Raw genomic sequence first — 22214 nt, 5'->3', positions numbered from 1 at the left:
AGCCAGAGGGTAGACTCCTGACTCTGGCTTCCAAATGTTTCTCAGAAAGGAAGGCTGCCCCGTTACTGATGGCCTGGGAGCCTGCACTGGGACCTCCCAGTGCAATAGCAGAAGATGAAGAGCAAGTCCTCACCAATCCCCTCTGCTCACCACACCTTTCCTTCCCGTGGATTTGTCTAATAATGAGGTCCCAGATAAGATAAGACATGAGACCACAGGGTGCTGATGGAGAAGGCAAGAAGGAAGAGGGTTGAGGACCAAGCGGTAATTTTGGAATATAAAACCAATAGAGGGTCGTATTTAGTGAATAAAATAATGACCATAAGATTGAAAAGAACTAGATGGTGGGAAAGCAATGGAGAGAAGAGGTGCCAAGGACGAAATCCACAAAAGCCTTGGCAAAGCCCAGCCTATTGATATCACAAAACACCAAATCACAATGTTGTCTGTGTGCAGCAGGGGCACAATGAATGCTTTGTGGAAGTGACCTGGCTGTCACACAAATTGATGTCTGAAACTGTCCATGCCTATTATGCCAATAGCTGTGAAGCAGAGTCCATTTAATGCAAAACAATGGTCAGTCCATGTTGCTCATTTAACTGAAGGCCTAGCTGTGCACGTTTTCAGAACAGTATGAGAAGCTTACTGTGGTGGCATCTGAGCTGCATTTTGACTTTTATTTGGCTTCTATCAACTTTCTGAATTGTACGCAACCCAGAAGGAGCATGATCAAACTCTGGCATCATCTGTGGTCTTTGTGGCTTAGGTTCCTCGTCAAAGGCATTCCTGGTGAACCATTTCAAGCAGTTAGCTGACTTCGGTGTCTTATTTGATCTGATCTGGTTGTTACCCATTGAACTTAATGAAATTCTAACATGCTGTCATACAAAGGACATTCAGGAAAAAGAAACAGTTTATTTAATTAAATTCAAAATCTATTAGGAGCTAAGTTCACACTGGACATAATTAGTAATCATCAAACACTTAAGTGGATAATAATCATATATACAGCATTTATTTCAGTCTCAATAACATTATATTATATCCTAGAAATCTGTCATTTTCCCTCCACAAATATTATGAGTTAATTTTGGTAATACATCTCTAAATTAAACGTATTCAATGTGTTTGGGAGTAACAAAACATGTTCAGAATAAACACACTCCAAAACTTAATTTTGTTAAATTGCTCTAGTCTATTATGAATCTAAATTGCTGTCAGTACTACGTACAAAATTTTAAAAAAACATACACTATTAAAAATTTATTGTTTGTAGTTCTTATGTTTCAAAATAACAATCAAATCAATGCACTTGATTTCTTGCATTAATTAATACTTTCCAGGAATTGTTTAATCCAGGAAAGAAGAATATCCAGTTCATTGATGGCTTTGTAGATTCCTTTGTTCCCAATCTGCAGATAAAGTAGAGATATAAAAGCACAAATCTTTCAGATTTAAAAAAACAAGTATTCAAAAGCAAGGATTTGGAATACTTACCCCATAAAATGTTCTTTTCATCCTGGCAATGGATTTCATCTCTCTAGCTGATGAAGCACAGGAAATCTAAGAAATCAACAGTAAATACAGATAATATGGTTGAAGAGGCACTAATAATACTCCTTCATTAATTCAGCAAGCATTTATTGAGTAGGTATTATGTTCTGGGCATGGATAAGCACTGGCAATGGATAATGCATTGTCTCTGTTCTCACAGAGCTTACAGTTTTCTGGTGGAAGCAGATGATAAATAATAAAAAAAAAAACAAGCAAAAATTAAAGTTTACAAATTACAACAAAAGCTGTGATTGCAACGCACAAGACTCTATGATAGGGATTTACAGGAATAACCTGTTTTCAATTGGTCAGGGAGGGCTCTTTTGAAGAATGACATTTAAGATCCAAACAATGAAAAGGAGCCAGCTATATTAGGAACTGAAGAAAGATGGAGGTGGTTGGGGAGGAGGCACAGGAAAAGAATAATTCAGACAGAGGGAAAGGTGTGCAAAGGCCCTGAGGCAGGAAAGACTAAATGCTTCCTAGAAACTGAAAGAAAGAAAGCATGGTTGGAGCAAATGAACAAGAGAGATGTGGATAGTATGAGAGATGTGGGAAGGACAAAAAAAATGTACTTTTGAAAAATCACCCTGACTGTTATGCACATTACATAGTATGGTATTCAAGTGTCAATTGCCAGGAGAAAGCACCAAGAAAGTAATATTAATTTCTAAATTAAGTGAAAGATAAGGCTGGTATCTTGTAGCCTGGTCGGGGACAACCGCCAGTCCCCTCTGAGGAGGTAAATTTTCCAATCTTATCAGAGCACAGGATTGCCTAGAAGATAAGTAGAAAGAAATTAGCATCATCTTCTATTCTCCCACAAATTTCTATAGTGTTAACTAGAGAAAAAGGAAAGAGAACGGTGAAAATATCTAATTTATCTATTTAGTCTTTACTCAAAAACCTTAGCCCTAGAATAGACCAAGAAAATTATATAGGCCAAGTCTTCTCAACTTATAGAAAAGGAAACCAAGGCCCAGATGGGTAAGTCACTCACCCCAGGTGTCACAAGAGGTCTTATCACGGTGGTAAAATAGTGACGACACATTAATTAAGCATTATAAAGATAACAATTAAAACTCATGAAATGGAAGCAGCTAAATGACAATGCCTATTACAACAAATGGCCAGTGTCAACCAACAGGTCCCTTTAGGCCAGAATACAAAGAGGAGAAGTGGAGAGAAGGGACAGCATCCAGGCTCCTTTTCTTATTAAGAGTAAATAACTGAAATGATTTGGCAATTATATCCTGAATGCTGTTTTCAGGGCTTAAAGGTGATGATGGTGTCATGAGTCTGGCCAAACGGGGACTCTACCTTCAGGTCAGACCCTGCATAAGGGGAGGGACTTCAATGATCAGGCACAGAAAAGCAGCAGACACAGAATGTTCTGGTGAAGGTGCCATTTGTGGGACTCGAAAGCACAGGATTGGACCTCCCTGTGAAAATAGCCCTGTATAAGGAGAGGATATTTCAACCCAGACCAGCCCTGTGAAGCCAAAGCAAAGCATGACAGACCCAGGACAGTGGCAGTCAATGTCAGAGAATACAGTCAGAAACAATCTCATTCATTAAACAAACAGTCTTAAAGTGCCTACTGTGTCGGGCCACCTGCTGGCACTAAGACATGATGATGAGCAAGACAGAGTTAGCAAATAAAATAGCTGCAGATAGGAAAATTGACAAAACACAAGATCAATGTCAGAAGGTAAAAATTCAGCGGTTTCAGGAACTCTCTTTTTTATCCAGTTTCCCTTCAAGAGAGGGCAGAAATACTGAGAAGTTGGTTAGGTAAAAATAATAACAGTCAACATGTAATATGTTAGTGTTATATGTCAGGCACTAATGTGAAGGCTTTAGTTATATTAATTCATTCAGTCCTTGCAGCAACCCTGCAAGGTAAGTACTATTATCCTCATTCTACAGAATGGGAAACTGAAGCATGGAGGTTAATATTCTGCACAGGTTTACACAGTAAGGGAAAGAGCTGAGATCTAAACCCAAATATTCTGAATCTAGAGTCTGTATTTAAAACACTATATTAGTTCGGTTGGTGTGGCTCAGTGGTTGAGCATGGACCCATGCACCAAGAGGTTGCTGGTTCGATTCCCGATCAGGACACATGCCCAGGTTGTGGGCCTGATCCCCAGTGGGGGGCATGCAGAAGGCGGCCAATGGATGTTCTCTCTCATCGATGTTTCTCTCTCTCTCTCTCCCTCTTCCTCTCCCTTCCTCTGTCTCCAAAATCAATAAAGGAAAAAATAAAAATAAAGAAAACACTATATTATACTGAAAAAAGTAAACAGCATACCTTGGAAAAGATATTCCAACTAAGCCAATCTCTTGTCGAAAACCTTCAAAATCCAGTTTCAAAGAGAAATTAGCTCAAAGATCTCTGCTGTCTGTTAGACAAAGGGCAATGCTAGAAATGGCTGTAAAGGACTAAGCTGATCGGCAGAGAGAGATCAACCTGAAAATGGACAGCGTGATAATAAACAAAAGAAGAAACTCTGTGTGTGTGTGTTGTGTGTGTGTGTGTGTGTATGTATGTTTTGTTTTCTTTGCTCATTTGTTTTTCAGATTGGAACTACAAAAGAAAATTCTAGAAATAGTAAGACTAGTGTCAGCTAAGTTAGTAGGTATATAGAGAATTCAGAGAAGTCTGCCCATTATATTTCATAACTGAGGAGTTTGATTAGATACTAAGTTCTTCTAGCCTAAAATTATCTAATATAAAAGTAGTTGGCCCAGCCTGGCCTGTGTGGCTCAGTGGACTGAGTGTTGTCCCATGGACTGAGAGGCCCCGGTTCAATTCCCAGTCAGGGCACATGCACAGGTTGTGGGCTCGATCCCCATTAGGGGGCAGGCAGGAGGCAGTCAGTTGATGTTTCTCTCTCACATCGATGTTTCTATCTCTCTCTGCCTTCCTCTCTCTAAAAAAAAACAAAAACAATAAAAACATATTTTTTTAAAAAGTAGGTGACCCAAATTTTGCAGCTAGAAAATAAAGGAGACTCAATTTAAAAAAAGAAAGAGAGGGAGAAGTAATACTTGTCTAATTCCAAGGTACTTTATCAACATTCTGACATGTGAGGATCAATTTCAAAGTACAGAAGAACCAAATCACATGGCACAATATCAAATATGCACATGTTAGGATTAAAGATTTAACACTGAAAGTGGGAGACAAAGAAGCCAACCACACGTTGGACATTACAGAAGTTGTATCATTAAAGCGTTCCTGTGCCTACATCCCCTGCCCAGAAAGCTTTGATCTGCAGTACATCCCACAGCAGGGTGGGAGGTGCAGAAAGACTTCTGACCTCGCTCCATCTAGGGCACGTGCTACCCTAACTAGAACAAGGAGCAGAGAAGGAGAGAAACAAGGTCTGGCAATAGGCAAACAATCGCTTAATAGTGCAGGGTTGCCACTAGAGCTATGCTGGTTTATGGGCTGCTTTCTGGTGCCTCGAGCTCCAGTTACTATAAATGACCCTTAGTAGAGATCTGACCTGGCATTGTGCTAAGTGAAATCAGCCAGTTAGAGAAAGACAAGTGCCGTGTGATTTCACTCATATGTGGAATCTAGTGAAAAAAGGTAAACTAACAAACAAAATAGAAACAGACTCAGAGAGAACAGACTGGCAGCTGTCACAGGAGAGGGGTATTGCAGGCCTGTGTGATAAAGGTGAAGAGATTAAGCAAAAAAAAACAACTCATAGACACAGACAGCAGTATGGTGATTACCGGAGGGAAAGGGGGTTGGGGGAGGTAGAAGAGGGTAAAGGGGGGATAAATGGTGATGGAAGGAGACTTGACTTGGGGTGGTGAACACACAGTACAATACACAGAGGATGTATTATGGAATTGTACACCTGCAACCTAGATACGTTTATTAACCCATGTTACCCCAATAAATTCAATAAAAAAGAAAAATTAAATTAAATTAAATTTAAAAAAAAAGATCTGACCCAGAAAGTTCTCATTTTCCTGACTGTTGTAAATATGTCTACAGACCCAGTAGGACAACCAGGTTGTACTATGATGATTCCAATTGCTTTGCTTGTCAGGAGAACTTTACAAATGAATGTTTTTCACCTTATGTTCTAGTGTATAGCTGCATTTGCTGAAAAAAGAACACACAACAAAGGGTGGCAGTTTTATTGTAAGAATGGCTGAATGATTTGACAAACTCGACCAAAGCAAGTATGATCTGGACTAAGGGTAGTTTATCAGTGAGGCTAGAACCACTAGAGACCAGCTCAAAGTAAGGTGTGAGATAGTCACGGAATAACAAATGCAAGGCCTAATCATTCATCAAGTCAGTATACTTCTATTGCATTCTAACACATGCTAGGCATACAGTAGCATCTCTGCCCACACGGTGTTGATTTATAAAACTACCCTACATGATGAAAATCTCCTTAGGGCTCAAGTGATAGCCATCAACTCAGAGAGACCATGACATAAATGACAATACTGTGTGATGAATACTGTGATTTTAGAAAATACAACTTCTCTGGGAAATAGAAAAGAGGTGATCCAACTATGGAATCCCAGGAGGCTTCCAGGAAGAGAAAACAAGTGAGTTGCATCTTGCAGGATAAGATGGAGTAGAAGAAGCAGGTACAGGGGACGAGTATGCCGAGGAAGCATGATATGCCGAGGCTGGAGAGAGCAGAGGTGATCTAAACACCCTTCAGGTCTCAGCTGAAATCCCCAGACTCAGTTACCGATGGCTGGGCCCCCATCCTCCGGCCCTACTGCGGCACACCCTCCTGCGTGCCCCCTTCGCTGCACCTGCCACCACCCGAGACCCGCAGAAACTGGCTGAGCGCATTTTCAAGGAATTCTATGAGGACAGAGATACCTGTCATTTTTTTTTGTTAAATCCCCAACATCTGGAATAATGTTCAGCAAATACTAGATCCTCAACAAATGTTTGTTTACTAAGTGAATTAATGAATGAAATGCAAGCCTCAGCTTATGGCTTCGGGACACTAGCTTCGTAAGTTTGAAGCATGTCTTAGGCCTTCATGAGCATTAGAGCTCTGCTTCAAACAACTGCATGAAAAAATAATACAACCCTTAACTTGTGTCCCTCACGTCCTCACATGGTTGAAAAATCATACAAATGTATATTGTGTATGATAGTGAAAGCAAAAATGAAAAACCCCTCCCTTCTGAAAATTCTGAGAAAAGGACATATATGGGTCAGTGGACAGCTACACATATATTGTCTGTCAGAGAATTAATTGCTCATACTAGTTCTCACAAAGAACAACCTTCAATCCTTTCTTCAAAAAGTTTTATTATATTATCTCCTATTATAAATATATGCCATATTCTCATAACCATTAAAGGAGTATAAAGCCATATGTAAGATCTTATATATTTTATTTACCTCCGCATGCAACCTCAGACTAGATTATAACCATCCCTTTTTGTTTTCTTGTTTTGTTTAGAGATTTTGGTTTGGTTTTTGTTGCTGTTATTGTTTTATTTTTATTTATTTCTTTATAATTAACCTTAATGGTTAAGGTAGTCTCTACTTTGGCCATGGCTTAGATTTCCCGAAACTTTCTTTCCCCCAAAATGTAAATGATAGATAAGGGATTAGATTAAAGATTAAACTAATTTTACTTTATTGTATGACAACAGATAGAGGTTTTTCAGCAAATGTATATATTTTTTTAATTAAAAATGTTTAATGTTGCCCTGGCCGGTTTGGCTCAGCGGTTGGAGCATTGGCCTGCGGACCAGACAGTCCCGGGTTCGGTTCCCACTAGGGGCATGTACCAAAAAGAAAGAAAGAAAGAAAGAAAGAAAGAAAGAAAGAAAGAAAGAAAGAAAGAAAGAAAGAAAGAAAGAAAGAAAGAAAGAAAGAAAGAAAGAAAGAAAGATTATTTAATGTTGACCTAATTGCAGGTGTCCCCCATTTTCCCACGTTTTGCCTACCTCCACCCACCCCATCTCCTTCTTTTAATTAATCCTATTAAGTTTTTTAAGTTTTTTATGTGAAGTCTTACAAATATTTTCTGAGGTGCACTTAAAATAACAATTAAGAAAAGCATATCAGTGTAGCCCATTTTGAAAATCAATTTTTAAAAATTTTATGTTAGGCCCTGTCCGGTTTGGCTCAGCGGTTAGAGCATTGGCCTGCGGTCCAGAGAGACCCTGGTTTGGTTCCTGCTAAGGGCATGTACCTCGGTTGCAGTTTGTCCCCGGCCCTGGTCGGTTGTGCGGGTGGCAACCACTCGATGTGTCCCTTTCATGTCGATGTTTCTCTCTCTCTTCCTTTCTCTCTCCCCCACTCTATCTGAACAACAACAACAAAAAAAGGCCTCAGGTGAGGATTAAAAAAAAAAATGAGAAAAAAATAAAAATTTTATGTTAGTTTGACAAAAGTATGGGCATTAGGACATCAACACAAAACTACTGAGAACAGACAGGTTTATAGGAAACTTAGAAAAAAATTATAATTAACATTATTGGAAGAAAGATAACGATATTTGCAACCAACTAGGTTGCATGAAAGGAAGAGAGAGTGAATAAATTATTAGCCAGTGTCTCTCTTCGAAAGCAAGTTCATAATCAGACATTTAGTTCTAAAAAATAAAAGACAGATATCCCATACCTAAGTAAATATATATCAGAAGTTACAAAACATTATCTTATTTCTGTATGCTCTATAACTAACAGAATCATTTGACATAAATTCGTGTCTATAATCTCACTTACCTACAGTTATCTTAGATTCTGTAAAAAAGAAGGAGCTCTTATCCTTTGCAACAGCATAGATGGACCTGGAAATTATTATGCTAAGTAAAATAAGCCAGTCTGAGAAGGACAGATACCATATAATTTCACTTATATGTGGAATCTAATGAGCAGAATAAAATGATAAACAAAATAGAACCAGAGGTATGGCTACGTGGAACAGACAGACAGATTTCAGAGGAGAGGAGGGTGGGAGGGACTGGATAAAAGAAAGTGAAGAGATTAACCAAGGAATATAAATATATAGCCCATGGACACAGACAACAGTGTGATGGGTGGGGGTGGGTGGAGGTGGACAAAGAGGGGGTAAATAGGAGACAGCTGTAATAGTGTCAACAATAAAAAGGTAAAATAAAATATAGATTGCACCAAAAAAGAAAAAGAAAATATATTTACTGAGATTAAAACCAATCACTTGATCTCTTTATCTTTAAATTAAAGTGCTACTATAAATTATACACATAATGCAAGTTAACACTTAGATACTAAATGTTAGTAACATAAATGCAAGTAACAATAGATACTAAAAAGTTATTTGATTGTTTAAGAGATGACTCTTTTGGAAATTGTTGAGAAAATGTAATTAGAAGAAAATTAGTGTTGTATGTATGGAAAGCAATAAGGAAAGACACTAACAATTTCGCAGAACTATTACATGCTAAGCACTTTGATATATTATCTCATTTAATTCTTCCATCAACCACAAGATGAGATAATTGCTATTGTTGAAGACAGGATTTGGACTTTGCAATTAATGAAAGAATAAAACAGGGTTGGTCTCACATCCTACTTCTAGTTTTATCAGTTCAACTGACTGCAATTAAGAAATATTTGAAATTACAAGAAAAAATAATTAGTAATGCTTCACAAGTTGATAAGTTTGTTGCAATTAATAACACAAATTACTTATCAAACACACTCCAAGAAATGGAGACACATTCTATTTGCTAAGACTTATCAGACTTTAAGTTAATTACACACAATATAAAGACATGCATCTCTCTAATTACCAATTACTATTCAGCCTCTCAAAATGTTAATTAAAGTAAATGATAAAAATCTTCAAAACTAATGGAATTTTTTTCAGTTTCAATTTTGATTATTAGCAGTTAGGCAAATTATCTTGTGAATTCAATTAAGCAACTATTAAGTTTGCTTTCAAGTCTGAAAGTATTTCAGTTCTATAGGAATCTTTAAAATGTCTTCTTATGGCCTGGCCAATGTGGCTCAGTGGTTGAACATCAACCCATGCACCAAGAGGTCAAGGATTCGATTCCCGGTCAGGGTACATGCATGCCCAGGTTGTGGGCTATATATCCAGTGAGGGGGCATACAGGAGGCGGCCAGTGGATGTTCTCTCTCATTGATGTTTCTCTCTCTCCCTTCTTCTCTCTCTAAAATCAATGTCTAAAATATATGTCTTCTTACATATACATATGTCAGTTTCCCAAATACCATTTAGCCAAATACTAGGCTAGCAAAATTATAAAAATAAAGGTATTTTATGTTACCCATAACTTATTTTCTTTGGATAATTATACTATAAAAATTAACTAAATCAGACTAAGTAAAAATATAATATTTTACTAGGTGCTTCAAAATGCTCAGACTTTTACCAGAAACAATGAGATAATATTCAAGTACAGTAGAGATTTCAGACCTTGGTTCTCTCATAGTAATTATCATGGTGCTGTATCTTAAAGAGTGGCTAAAGAATATTCCAGTCTTAGTGGACTTGAAAAGAAACCCAAAAGACAGGTAGCTTATAGAAATCAAAAAGTTTTCTCAAAAAATAATAATAATTTAAGTACATGAGTTAATGAAACAAAGCAAAAAATAACAACTCATTGACAACCTTGAAAGAAAGTTAGAAAATTAATTCCTTATATTGTAATCTGATAAAAAAAAAAAATAAGTATTTTTTCTACCTTTCTTACATAATAAGTTCCTCAGGACAGTCAAGAAGTAATAGGTACATTCTGTTTATAGAGTATCCCCACTTATAAATAAAGCATAATAAAATTTTTAAAGTATCACTTTGCAATGCCTTATGAATAGAACTAGACAATAATTACCAATGACTGTGAAAATCATAAACGTGGGTGCCATATATTATGTGCCTTTTAATAAAAGTACAAACACTACCTATGAAGTAATCTAGCCAAAACATAAGCCTGAATCTGATCAAGTCATTACATATAATTACTAAGGTTTGGGAAATAAAGAAAAGAACATATTTAACGAGTCTACAAAAATGTAATCAGCAAAATATAGACTATGAAAACCTTTTTAAACAAGTGACCCAATTTCTTTAATAGATAAATTGCACAAAAAGGAAGATGGGAAATAAGAGAAGAGAAAGAGAATTCACAGGGAATTGGGTAAAGTTAACTGAAACATGTTGACTCAGTAGAGGGGCAAAATTAGCACTAGACTAAACAATGTTTTGGTCCTAACTAACAAAACTTAAAAACAAAATCTAAAAGAACCAAACTCTTTTCAAACAATTTAACTGTCCTCCCCAAACAAAGTTCAAGAATATTTACAGGAATATAAATATCTAGAACCCAATAAGGTAAAATGTACACTGCCTGACATCCAATAAAAAATTGCTAAGCATGCAACAAAGCAGGAAAACATAAGTCATAATGAGGAGAAAAATTAAGTAATTCAATTGATACAAATTCTAGAATTACAGACAAGAATATTAAAAGAGTAACCATAAATTATTCTATATGTTCTAGAAGCTTGAGGAAACATTGATCATTTTAAGTAAAGAAATGGAAAATATTAAAAGACCCCTTTCAGATTTCTACAGATAAAAACTACTAAGATGAAAAATATACTGAATGAGATTAATAACAAATTAAACACTGCAGGAAAAAAATTAGTGAACTTGAAGATGTAGCAATAGAAACAATCTAAAATGAAACATAAGAAACAAATAAAATGAACTGTGGGACAAGTACCAATGACTTAATGTGTATGCAATTAGAATTCCAAGAAGATAAGAGACAGAAGTTATAGACAAAAATTTTTGAATAAATGATGGCCAAAAACATGTCCAAAGTTTATAAAAACTAAAACTAGAACCTTAACTCCAAGCACAAGAAACATGAAGGAAAATACACCAATGCACACCGTAACTGAATTGCTTAAATCAAGTAAAAAGAGAAAACCTTTAAAGAAAAAGAAAATAGGACAGAGGAGCAAGACAAGAATAGAAGCTTGTCCGAAAAATGCAAGTCTGAAGGCCGCAGAGCAACGCCCTGAAGCACTGGTGCGGGGGGATTATCAACCCAGAATTCTCTAATCAGAAAAAAAATATTTCAAAAATAAAGGGGCTTAAAAACTTTTTTTTGACATAAACGATTTTAAATGATTCATCACCTGTAGAACTGTACTACCAGATGTGTTAAGTGAAATCCTTCAAAGAGAAAGAATGTGATACCAGATAGAAACCTGGTTCTCACAAAAGAATGAAGAGTGTCAAAAATGGCAAAACACATGAGTTATAACTGATGAGTCAATAAAGGGGATAAAACAGAATCATTAAAAAGGTAATAAAGAAGAAGAAAGAAAAAGAAGATAATGGAACAAAGAACAGACTGGAAAAATAGGAAATAAACAGCATGGTGGTAGATTTAACGCCTAGTATATTGATAATCACGTTAAATGTGAATGGTCTAAATATATCAAAAAAAGTTCTTAAAAGAATTTGTCACAGTGAATTAAAAAAACCAACAACACCTAAATGTACACTGCTTACAAGAAACTCACTTTAAATAAAATGCACAAATAAATTAAGAGTAAAAGGATAGAAAAAGATATATTTTGCTAACACTAATTGAAAGAAAGCTAAAGTGATTCCATTAGTAGTAGAAATAGGTTTCAGAACAAAAATTATTAGGAACAGTAGGGTAATTCTACTAACAATAAAAGGGTCAATTCATCAAGATGATACTACCATCATAAACATTTATGTCCCTAATAACAGTATTTCAAAATATATGGACTTCAAGGAAAAATCGAGGAATCCACTATTAATGTCAGAGATGTCAATAATTGATAGAATAAGTAGAAAGAAAATCAGTGAAGATGTAAAAAAAAAAAAAAAGGAAAACAAATCTATAATAACAGAAAACAGATCAATGGTTTTCTGGGGACAGAAGGACAGGACAGAGGGACCAAGGGACACAAAAAAACTGTGGGGAGTAATGGGTATGTTCATTACCTTAATTGTAGTGTGGTTTCACAAGTGTATGCATATGTTAAAACTACCAAATTATACACTTTAAATATGTTCAGTTAATTGTATGCTAATTATATCGTAATAAACCCGTTAATAAATATATCGTAAACAATAAAACACTATATATATATATGGGAGAGAGAGAGTATACATACTACTCTTATGACTATACTTATGCATAGGACTCCTCAAACTTTTATCAGGTCAAAAGCAACTTACTAACCTTCCTCCAACCTTCTGTACTCTGAGTGAATGACACCACGACCCAGCCAGCCCCCAAGCAGAAACCTTAGGCTCAGCTCAGAATGTTCTCTCTTCCCCAGACTCTCCTCCCCCTCCCTTGTGACACAAGTATGTCAGCACTTTAGTCCAAGCACGTTATTGCAATGACTTGAGTCTCACTCCCTGTCTACCCTCTATGTTCCCCAGATAGGACTTGCTAAAACAGAGTATTTGATCATGCCATGCCTTTCGGTGGCTTTCATTGTCTTCCTGGTCCATTCTAAACTCCTTAGCCAGTCTTACCATGCCTTCTTTTCTTAAAAAATTATTTTATTTTATTTTTCTATCACCATTTATCCCCTCTATGCCCTATTCCACCTCCACCCACCCACCCCACCCCCCGAAATCACCGCACTGTTATCCATGTCCAGGAGTTCTCTCTCTCTTTCTTTAATTTTTTACTCAATTCCTTCATTCACCCAATACCACCACCCACCAGAGCTGTCTGCCTGCTCTCTGTGAGTCTGTCTCTATTTTGTTTGGTCGTTCAATTTGTTCGATTCCACATGCTTGAAATCATATGGTACTTGTCTTTCTCTGACTGGCTTATTTCACTTAGCATATTTTTTTCTGATATATCTCCTCAGGCAAGGGAAACAAAAGAAAAAGTAGACAAATGAGACTGCATCAAACTAAAGAGTATTTGCATAGCAAAGGGAACAAACCATCAACAAAATGGAAAGACAACCCACTGAATGGGAGAACATATTCATCAATGATACATCTAATAAGGGGTTAATATACAAAATGTATAAAGAACTTATCAAACTCAACGAAGAAAACCTCACTAATCCAATTTAAAATAGGCAAAAGACCTGAAGAGACACCTCTCCAAAGAGGAATACAGATGGCCAATAGACATATGAAAAGATGCTCAACATCAATAATCATCAGAGAAATGCAAATTAAAACCACAGTGAGCATATCACCTCACACCTGTCAGAATGGCCATCATCAATAAATCAATAAACAAGTGTTGTTGGGGATGTGGAGAAAAGGGGACCCTGTGCACTGTTGGAGGGACGCAGACTGGTGCAGCCATGTGTGAAGCAGTGTGGAGTTACCATGCCTTTTTAACCTAGCCCCGATCAGCTCTCCTCACTAGAATCTGAACAATCAGCCTCCCCTTCACATTCCACAAGTCATTTTACATTCGTTCTCAATTGCTTGCAGTTTCCTGAACATGGCATGTTGTTTTATTCCATCGAGCCTTTATTCAAGCTTCTTCCCTCCTGTTTCGGCCCCTTATTCCCCAGAAGTTAAACTCAGTCATCACCTCCTTTGGTAACACTATTCTGAGTTTCTCCCCACATCTATCCCAAGCCCAGAGCAAATAGAATTAACTGCTCCCTCCTTTATACTTCCACAGTGACATCATCAGGTAGCTGATCAGCATTCACACACATCGTATTTCATGATTCATTGAACTTTGTTCACATCTCTCTCCCAGGAAGAGTTAACCTCTGAAGAGCAGTGACCAAATCACACTGGCCTTTCGTACCCCAACACCTAGCACAGAACCCGGAAAATATAGCAGCAGGCCCAACTGCTGTAAGCCAATTTGCAAAATCGGTTTACAAAATTTACTTGTTTATTTTAACCATTTAGTTTCCATCGATTCGGTTTTCATTTTGCCTTTCTAACACCATTTTAAGGAAAGTTCAATCTTTGTCTCAGTTCCCTTCTTCTTCATGGGAAGACTATATTCATAAGAAGATTCTGCCTTGCACACGAGTGCCCAGTGTAAGGGAGTGTTGCACTCACTGCACCATGCTCATACAAGAATATCTCCCTGGTCAAAAATAATATATTAATGAAAAATTCTTGAACACTTATAACAGAGACTGCCAGCTATTGACCAAAAATTATTTCCTCTTCTTCTTAGCCATAAGCTAGACTACATTTCCCAGGGTTCCTGGCAGTTATTCTGGCCATGTGATTATTTCTTGCCAATGGAATGTAAACAGAATGTTATGTGTCATTGGGGAGCAAGGCTATAAGAAAGTGGTATGTCTTCTTCTTGCTCTCATCCCCCTTCACCTGACTGAATGCCAAAGGTGTAGGGAATGACGGTTGCAATATAGAAGACACCTGGATCCATGACTCATAATGTGGAGGAAAGCAATCTCATCCAGAAAAACCACAACTGGAATTTTACATGAGCATAAAATAAAGTTCTACAATGTAAAGCCACTGCCTGGTCAGAGTGGCTCAGTTGGTTAAGCATCATCCTGTGTACTGAACGGTTGCTGGTTCAGTTCCCAGTCAGGGCCATACCTGGACTGTAGGTACATCCCTGGTTGAGGCATGTATGGAAGGCAGCCAATCGATGTTTCTCTTTCACATGGATATTTCTTTCTTTCTCTCTCTCTCTGCCACCCCCTTCCTCTCTCTAAGAAAGTCCTTGGTGAGGATTAAAATAATAATAATAATAATAAATTTTAAATAAAATGTAAAGCCACTAAAATTTTGTGGAGTATTATTACAGTAGTTAGGTCTCTCTGATACTCAAATTTGTACATATGCTTGAATGTATTCTTGACTTGCAGAATTCTTACAAATGCACTCTTCTCATGTATAAGAATAGATTAATGTTAAACATATTTATAAGAATTCTGCATGCTCAGAACTATTCAGTTATTATTACTCTTTTTAATCCCCCCAGTCTCCCTTCTCTCTGCTACTCAGTCTCCAATGCCAAAGGAAGGAACCTGGAACTGAGACAAATTAGAACATTCCTTAAAACAAAGGAATTCTTTCATATGAAGATAAAACAAAGCCATCAACTAAAACTAGATAGGTTAGCCTGGCTGGTGTGGCTCAGTGGATTGAGCATCATCCCATGAACAGTAGAGGTCCTGGTTCGATTCCCGTCAGGGCACATGCCCGGGTTGTGGGCTCGATCCACGATGGGAGGTGTGCAGGAGGCGGCCAATTGATGTATCTCTCGCACACTGATGTTTCTATCTCTCCCTTCCTCTCTCTCTGAAAGAAATCAATAAAAACACATTTAAAAAAAAAACTAAATAGGTTAAAGTAACAGTGGATTCCAAAAGTTGCTCTTTTTGTGAATCGGCTATTCAGCAAATTAACTCAGAGCAGGTACATGGAATATTCTGAAAATATGTTTGGGAAACGGAGAGAAAGGGTAGAGAAAGGAAAAAGAAAGCAATGAAAGAAGGAAGGGAAGAAAAACCCTTGGTTTCAGCCATTCCATGGCTACACATCAAGTATTAATCCATAAACCCTGAAAATGTGGATAGTTGTTTCCTTGCTTTCATCACATGGTAATAAGTGGCACAATGTTGCCTGGGAAAGAACAAGTAAGGAGGGGAAACCAGGGCTATTTACTTGCCACGGACATTTTAATTTTGTATCTGAATTTTGAACTAAGAAATCTAAAGTCTAGAAATAAATGCTCAATGGTTGGTTGGTGACAATGTTAAAGAGTTGTACCATTATCTATAGGTAGTCCTCTTAAATTTTATGTGAACTGCAAAATGGAAAGGGATATTAATCCTCTCCAGCTGATGACATGTGATCCACTATCTAATTCCTGATCGCACTAGACTTAGTTTTTAAGTTTTTTCTCTGGTGACTTAAAACAACCCCTGCCAAGGCTAACTCAGATATAACTCAAGATAATGATATTTGGTAATATAATACATTAGTAGTCCATTACTGATATTGTAGCATTTCCTCAATGCAAATGCTCCTAAAAATACCAAGGAAGTTTACTGTCAATTTTAAAGGAGTAATTAGTACTTTACTCTTGATAAGTGAAGAAATCCACCTAGCTCAACATTTAATGAACAAATTCACCCAGAGTCAAATTCTGTTTGGCAAAATAGGGCAGATTAAGCTATTTTTAAAAATTATCACTACTAAAATATCTTTACATCTTTAGCAGAGTAATTGGGTTTGTTTGTTTTCTTGTTTTGTTTTGTTTTTAACAATTCTACCTGTTTATTAAAAGTGTCAAGGGAAGTAAAACATGCACATAGAACCAGCACATTTAAAGCCACCATAAAAAGGTAGCAATTTATAAAGAGTTGTAGTCATTCTTATTATTTCAATATATTATGATACAAAATAAATAATTGTTGAATTCTTTAAATTATATAAAGCAGTCTATATATATATATATATATGTATATATGTGTGTGTGTGTGTGTTATTTCTAGGTTTTGAGGGGGAGGGGACATTTTCAAAAGAGCACACATCAATGACTTACTGTTGACACAAATTCAAACACCAAGTACTCATATTAGGTAAATCAACTAATATGCCAAAATTCTGTAACTAAGTCAACTGCTTCAAATTCAGACAGCATTTAACTCTGGAAACAACATCATAAATGCACTGTTGTTTTTTTAAAAACTCTACCCTTCAAAAATCTCATTGACTACAGCATCATACTCTAAGCATTGGTTTAGAGTTCTGGATCCTGGAAACAAGGGTAGAGCCATTTACTTCTGTTTCTGGATCATGAGAAAAGCCTGGGACCAGATTTGAAATATGTCGAGGTTCTGTGGAACTAGAACCCACAGAACTCAGGTTCCCTCTCAAAGTTCCTCCTAGACACTTTTCCTGCTCCATTTAGACATGCGAATTTCTGTTCTGAATCCCTAGAGGTTTGCTAGTACTGTTATTATGGTGCTTTTTCTTTATTCCTCTTGTTATAATTGTTTGTATAGTGACCTTGCCCTCCCCTTCCTTCCCACTAGATTCCTCCTACCAACATACACACACACACACACACACACACACACACGTACGCACACACACCCACTGCAAAACTCCTAGAGTGCAAGGTCTGTGTTTTAACTCATTTTTCCCTAAAGCGATTGCAATAGCAAGGACAACAGGGCAAACACAGTAAGTGTAATTACTTTCTATATTGGCTGTTTATATACTGGCTATATTTAGTGCCCATTTTTTATTAATATTGCATTTAAGTTAATCTTGCCTGTTTCATATTTTATAACTTCTCCCTGCCTAAACCCTGCTCCAATCACTAATTTAGAATGCCACCAAGATCAGATGCTGAGTAAATTATATTAAACTGATACTAGCTTCTGCAAGCACCTATTTCCCTAAAGCAAAAGTCTGAGTAGTCTTTCCAAAACTCATGCTAATCCTCGGACTTTCTTTTTCACAGTTTCCCAGAGGTGATTGATACACCTCAAGGCATAAAATCCATAGCTCCTGAGACAAATTAACTGAAGCTAACAATGGCTGTCTTCAGGTGGGAGAATGAAGAACTACAGCCCTGTGTTAGGTGGTTCTAGACAATTGATTGGATGTTGTTTTCGCATTTGGCCATAAGGGGGAGCCAGCCACTTTGGTAAGCAGCCACAACCCGCCAGAAATACCACACTGTTCTGACGCTGCTGTGGCCCAGGTCCCTCAAAGAAGCGTCTCTATTGACAGATTGAGGTCCCTTTAGGAAAACATTTCAAAAGCAAATCAAGGAAAACCAGAGTTCCTAAGCAGTTCTATGTTTTCTAAATTTTTCATCTAGAACATTGCTTGGTATTTATTACAACTGTCATCTGTTTCTTAGCTATCTGAGCCAAAGAAACTGAATCAATGGTAAAAACAGACATGCTTTGGGGGGATGGGAGAGTCCAGGTGTCAGATAACACTGTATTGTATCAGGCAAGGATTTCTTCTAGTGCCTCACCATCATTTACTCTTCATTTAGAATAACAGAATCAAGTCAGCCGGCCAATGCAATGGACAGCCACCTACACAGAGGGGCCGAGGCCTCTAGCAAAAAAGAGAAACAGAAGGCACTAAAAAACAAAAAAGCTGAAGAGGATCCCTGTTTCCAGACACTGAGATGAGAACAGCTTGCTTGTTCCTGTGGATGAGTCCGCGCTAGCCTACCGCCACTGCTGCGGGTCTCTGTTCCCCCAACACCAAGGGCTTCCATGGATTATTCTCCCCCCTTCAAGCCTTGGAGTGGTGAAAACTCTCTTAGTTGGGATAATAATTATCTACTCAGGGAGGCCAATAAAATATAAAATTATATAATATTTCAACTTAAATTTAAGAGACTATTACTATTCACTGTCTTAATAAGACTTAATAAAACATAGGATAAACCCAAGATAAGAGATGGCTTTTCCATTATTTCAGGCAAGGGAACTGGCCCAGAGCATTTTTTGTGTTCTACAAAGAGGTACCAGTTTGTGACTTTCAATCATATTCTAATGGAATGAGAGAGTTTATAAAAAATAAATAAATAAATAAACAAATCATGCAGCCCAAGTCCCAAATAAGAACTTAACTTAAACACAAACTAACCAAAAAAAAAAGTGTATGTAAATTCATTGATTTTTCTTTTTACCTAACTGACCAGCTCGCCCTCACAAAATGCTTCTGTATTATGGGGCTGTGATTTGGGTTCCTGAGCCATTTCACAAACTGCAAGAAAAAGATTTCCTAACTCTTTAAGAATAAAAATCCACCTGCAACTGCCCAGCATTTAAGTCTCAATAACCACCATGCCCGAGCGCAGAGAGCTCGGTTCCTGCCATCCCCGGACGGCGGTTGACACTGCCCGGGTCTGCACCCCTGCGAGGCGCAAGCGCAGGAGACACACCTGGAAGCCACAGTCACCGAAAATGTCCCACACTCCCCGCAGCGGCAAGGCAGCTAACACCGCACAGATCCTGACTTAATATTTTTGTTTGATTTTATTTTTTTTCTACACTGGTCTTTGTTACTGTGGATGTTTTTATAGAACTGTGGTCACTTTTATCTTCTTAATTAATTCCCCATTGCTTACAGTGACAATGACCATAGACAGCATCAAATAATTTAGGTCTCAAAGAAGATATACCCTCCCCCCTTTATTTTGTTTTGACTGAAACCATGACTTAAAAAAGATATTACTATACCCCTGGCTAGTTTGGCTCAATGGTTAGAGGCATGGGTTGGACTCCAGTCAAGGGCACGTACCTCAGTTGTGGTTGGGTCCCCGGCCTGGTCAGGATTGTGCAGGAGGCAACCAGTCAATCTGTCCTCTCAGGTCAATGTTTCTCTCTTTCTCTCTCTCTCTTTTCCTCCCTCCCACTCTATCTGAAGCTAAATGAAAAAATATCCTCGGGTAAGGATTAAAAAAATAAAGATATAACTATAAAAAATTAAATAAGTAAATAAGAAAAAAGGCAGACCAAAAGTTTTCATCAATATGGGGAAGAAAAAGAAAGAAAGCAGCTTAGCTGTACTTAAGAAATATTTATCAAATGAATAAATGAATTACTTGGGAAGCATACAGAGAGGATGACAAAAGTTAAATAAATGTTTGGTTAGCATTCCACGTCATTTTAGCTCTCTTCAATGTTTTACTTGCCATTCCTTATGAAATAATAAATAGTATGCACGCTTGTTTGATCCTGTTTCCCTGGTAATGAACTCTCCATTTGGACTACAAGCCAACAATTTTTTTAAAAGCCCCTTTTACTCACCCTTTGATGTGGCGACAGCTTCATACATGCTGTTTTCTAGGTAGGTTTCTAGGCTCAAACTCACCATATTTGCTGTGCATACTTACACAGCGGCTCAATTTCTGCCTAAGGCTATGAAATTCTTCCACAAAGTGTATTTCCTTGCAAACTTGTAACTGAAGTCGACCGAAAACATCTTCCATGAAGAAGGACAGAAGCTGTTCTTGAAACCTGCAGTTTTTCTATAAATAAGATAGAAGAAATTGCTTAAGGTAAACCATGAATAGCTTTTGTAAAATGTCACTGAACCACCTCTGATTATTACTTAATGACCCTCTAGAAAAATTTAAATGCAGTGGGGAAAGCATCAAACAATTAGAAACTTGGGGGAGGAAAAAAAAGGCCCTCTGGCTTACCATGAATAGCCTTTTTGATTTCTTTTTTAACAATCGTATATTTTTTATGCGGTCTTCCTACAATAAAACAAAGAGAAATAAGTTGTATCTGGAATTACACATGCCCTTCAAGTCATCATTCTCAGCAGAGCCTAGTACTTACTGGAACTGTTGCTTTTAGCCTTGCTGCCTTGACATAGAGCATGTCAACGGCTCGGGACAGGGTTCCCCTTGGGTAACAACTCTTGGCGAAGGAAGACTGCTTGTGCTTGGCAATAGCAAGAGACAGAGTGACAAACAGCAACCCAGACTTCAAAATGCAATTCGCCCGCATTTCCCTCCAGCTCCCTTGGCCTATGTCACTCACAGCAGCCAGAAAGTCACTTATGTTCATCAGATGAGAGGATAACCTACTTTAGCCCTCAAGGCTGCCTCTTCAGTGAGATGCTGTGAAAGATAACTTACAGTCTATATAGAGGAAAATCACTTGGGCTGCTCTATTTTTTAGAGCTTGCTTCGTAATCAGAAATCATTGACCACACGATCTGTGACAGTAAGTAAAAGCTCACATGTACTAGGAAGGTTGGGGCCTTGTTCCCCTCCCCACAGAAAAAGCCAGTACTTCAGTTGCATATCTCAACAGATTCCCTTATTCTAAAAGTCATGCCAGTGAAAAAGCCTGATTTCCAGGAGTGTGAAATTTTTAATTTGCATATGAAAAGAAAACCTTCTTTTCTGAAGAGTATCTCAGAAAAATTGTACTGAAGAGCGGAATGGGCAGACCGGGAAATGTGCTCATGACAGCATAGAGATTTTCATTTGTCCCCTGCCAAATCTTTCTCCGGTTCCTTCTCTCCCCTCAGAAACCAGCATCAAGACCCAAGAAAGAAGTTTTCCAACTTTTCTCAAGAATTTTTCCAGCTCAGAAACTGTAACCCCCCTAATATATTCAAGACTCATTTGGAACTGGACCTAGGATTAAGACCTACAATTTTTAATTTTAAGAAACTTAATTTTAAAGTTTTTATTCTCTCTAGCCAACTTGACCACATGGACTTTTCTTCTAACTCCAGACATCCAGTAGACTGTGAATGTCCTGAGGAAAGACACCTGCTTTTCTATCTTTGAATCCTCAGCACCTACCATGGTGTCTCCTCTAAAGAAGCACCTCTAGCCCAGCCGGTGTGGCTCGGTGGTTGAGCATCGACCCATGCACCAGGAGGTCGCCAGTTCAATTCTCGGTCAGGGCAGACACCCAGGTTGTGGGCCAAATCCCCAGTGGGGGCATGCAGGAAGCGGCCAATTGATGTTCTCTGTCATCGATATTTCTCTCTCTCCTCCCATTCCTCTCTTTCTAAAATCAATTAAAAAATATATTTTTAAAAAACAATAATAATAAAGAAGCACATCTAATATTAGTTGAATAAACACTTTCCACATCATGAGATACTATAATAACTGCTTTCTTTTTTCCAAATTTATTCCATCAAA

General features: G+C 37.6%; 1 protein-coding gene across 1 annotated transcript; it reads right to left on the bottom strand.

The window, feature by feature from the left end:
• Positions 1-1320: 1320 nt before the first annotated feature.
• Positions 1321-21085, bottom strand: IL26 (interleukin 26). The gene is made up of 5 exons (XM_036253226.1): positions 20887-21085; positions 20745-20801; positions 20436-20570; positions 1498-1563; positions 1321-1412 (listed from the first exon to the last, which is right to left on the bottom strand). The coding sequence occupies exons 1-5, from the start codon at positions 21055-21057 to the stop codon at positions 1326-1328; spliced, it is 516 nt and encodes a 171-aa protein (XP_036109119.1). The 5' UTR covers positions 21058-21085; the 3' UTR covers positions 1321-1325.
• Between the last annotated feature and the right edge of the window lie 1129 nt (positions 21086-22214).

Source organism: Molossus molossus, unplaced genomic scaffold (genome assembly GCF_014108415.1).
Source record: "Molossus molossus isolate mMolMol1 unplaced genomic scaffold, mMolMol1.p scaffold_m16_p_10, whole genome shotgun sequence".
NCBI classification, from domain to species: Eukaryota; Metazoa; Chordata; class Mammalia; order Chiroptera; family Molossidae; genus Molossus; species Molossus molossus.
Note: the sequence above shows the minus strand (reverse complement) of the source record. Positions and strands in the feature narration are given on the sequence as shown.

Coding starts and splice junctions, on each gene's coding strand:
- IL26 (XM_036253226.1), bottom strand. CDS start 21,057: ATGCGGGCGAATTGCATTTTGAAGTCTGGGTTGCTGTTTGTCACTCTG. Junction 20,571..20,744: donor AATCAAAAAGGCTATTCATG/GTAAGCCAGAGG, acceptor TCTTATTTATAG/AAAAACTGCAGGTTTCAAGA. Junction 1,564..20,435: donor GGCAGAAATTGAGCCGCTGT/GTAAGTATGCAC, acceptor TTGATTTCTTAG/ATTTCCTGTGCTTCATCAGC.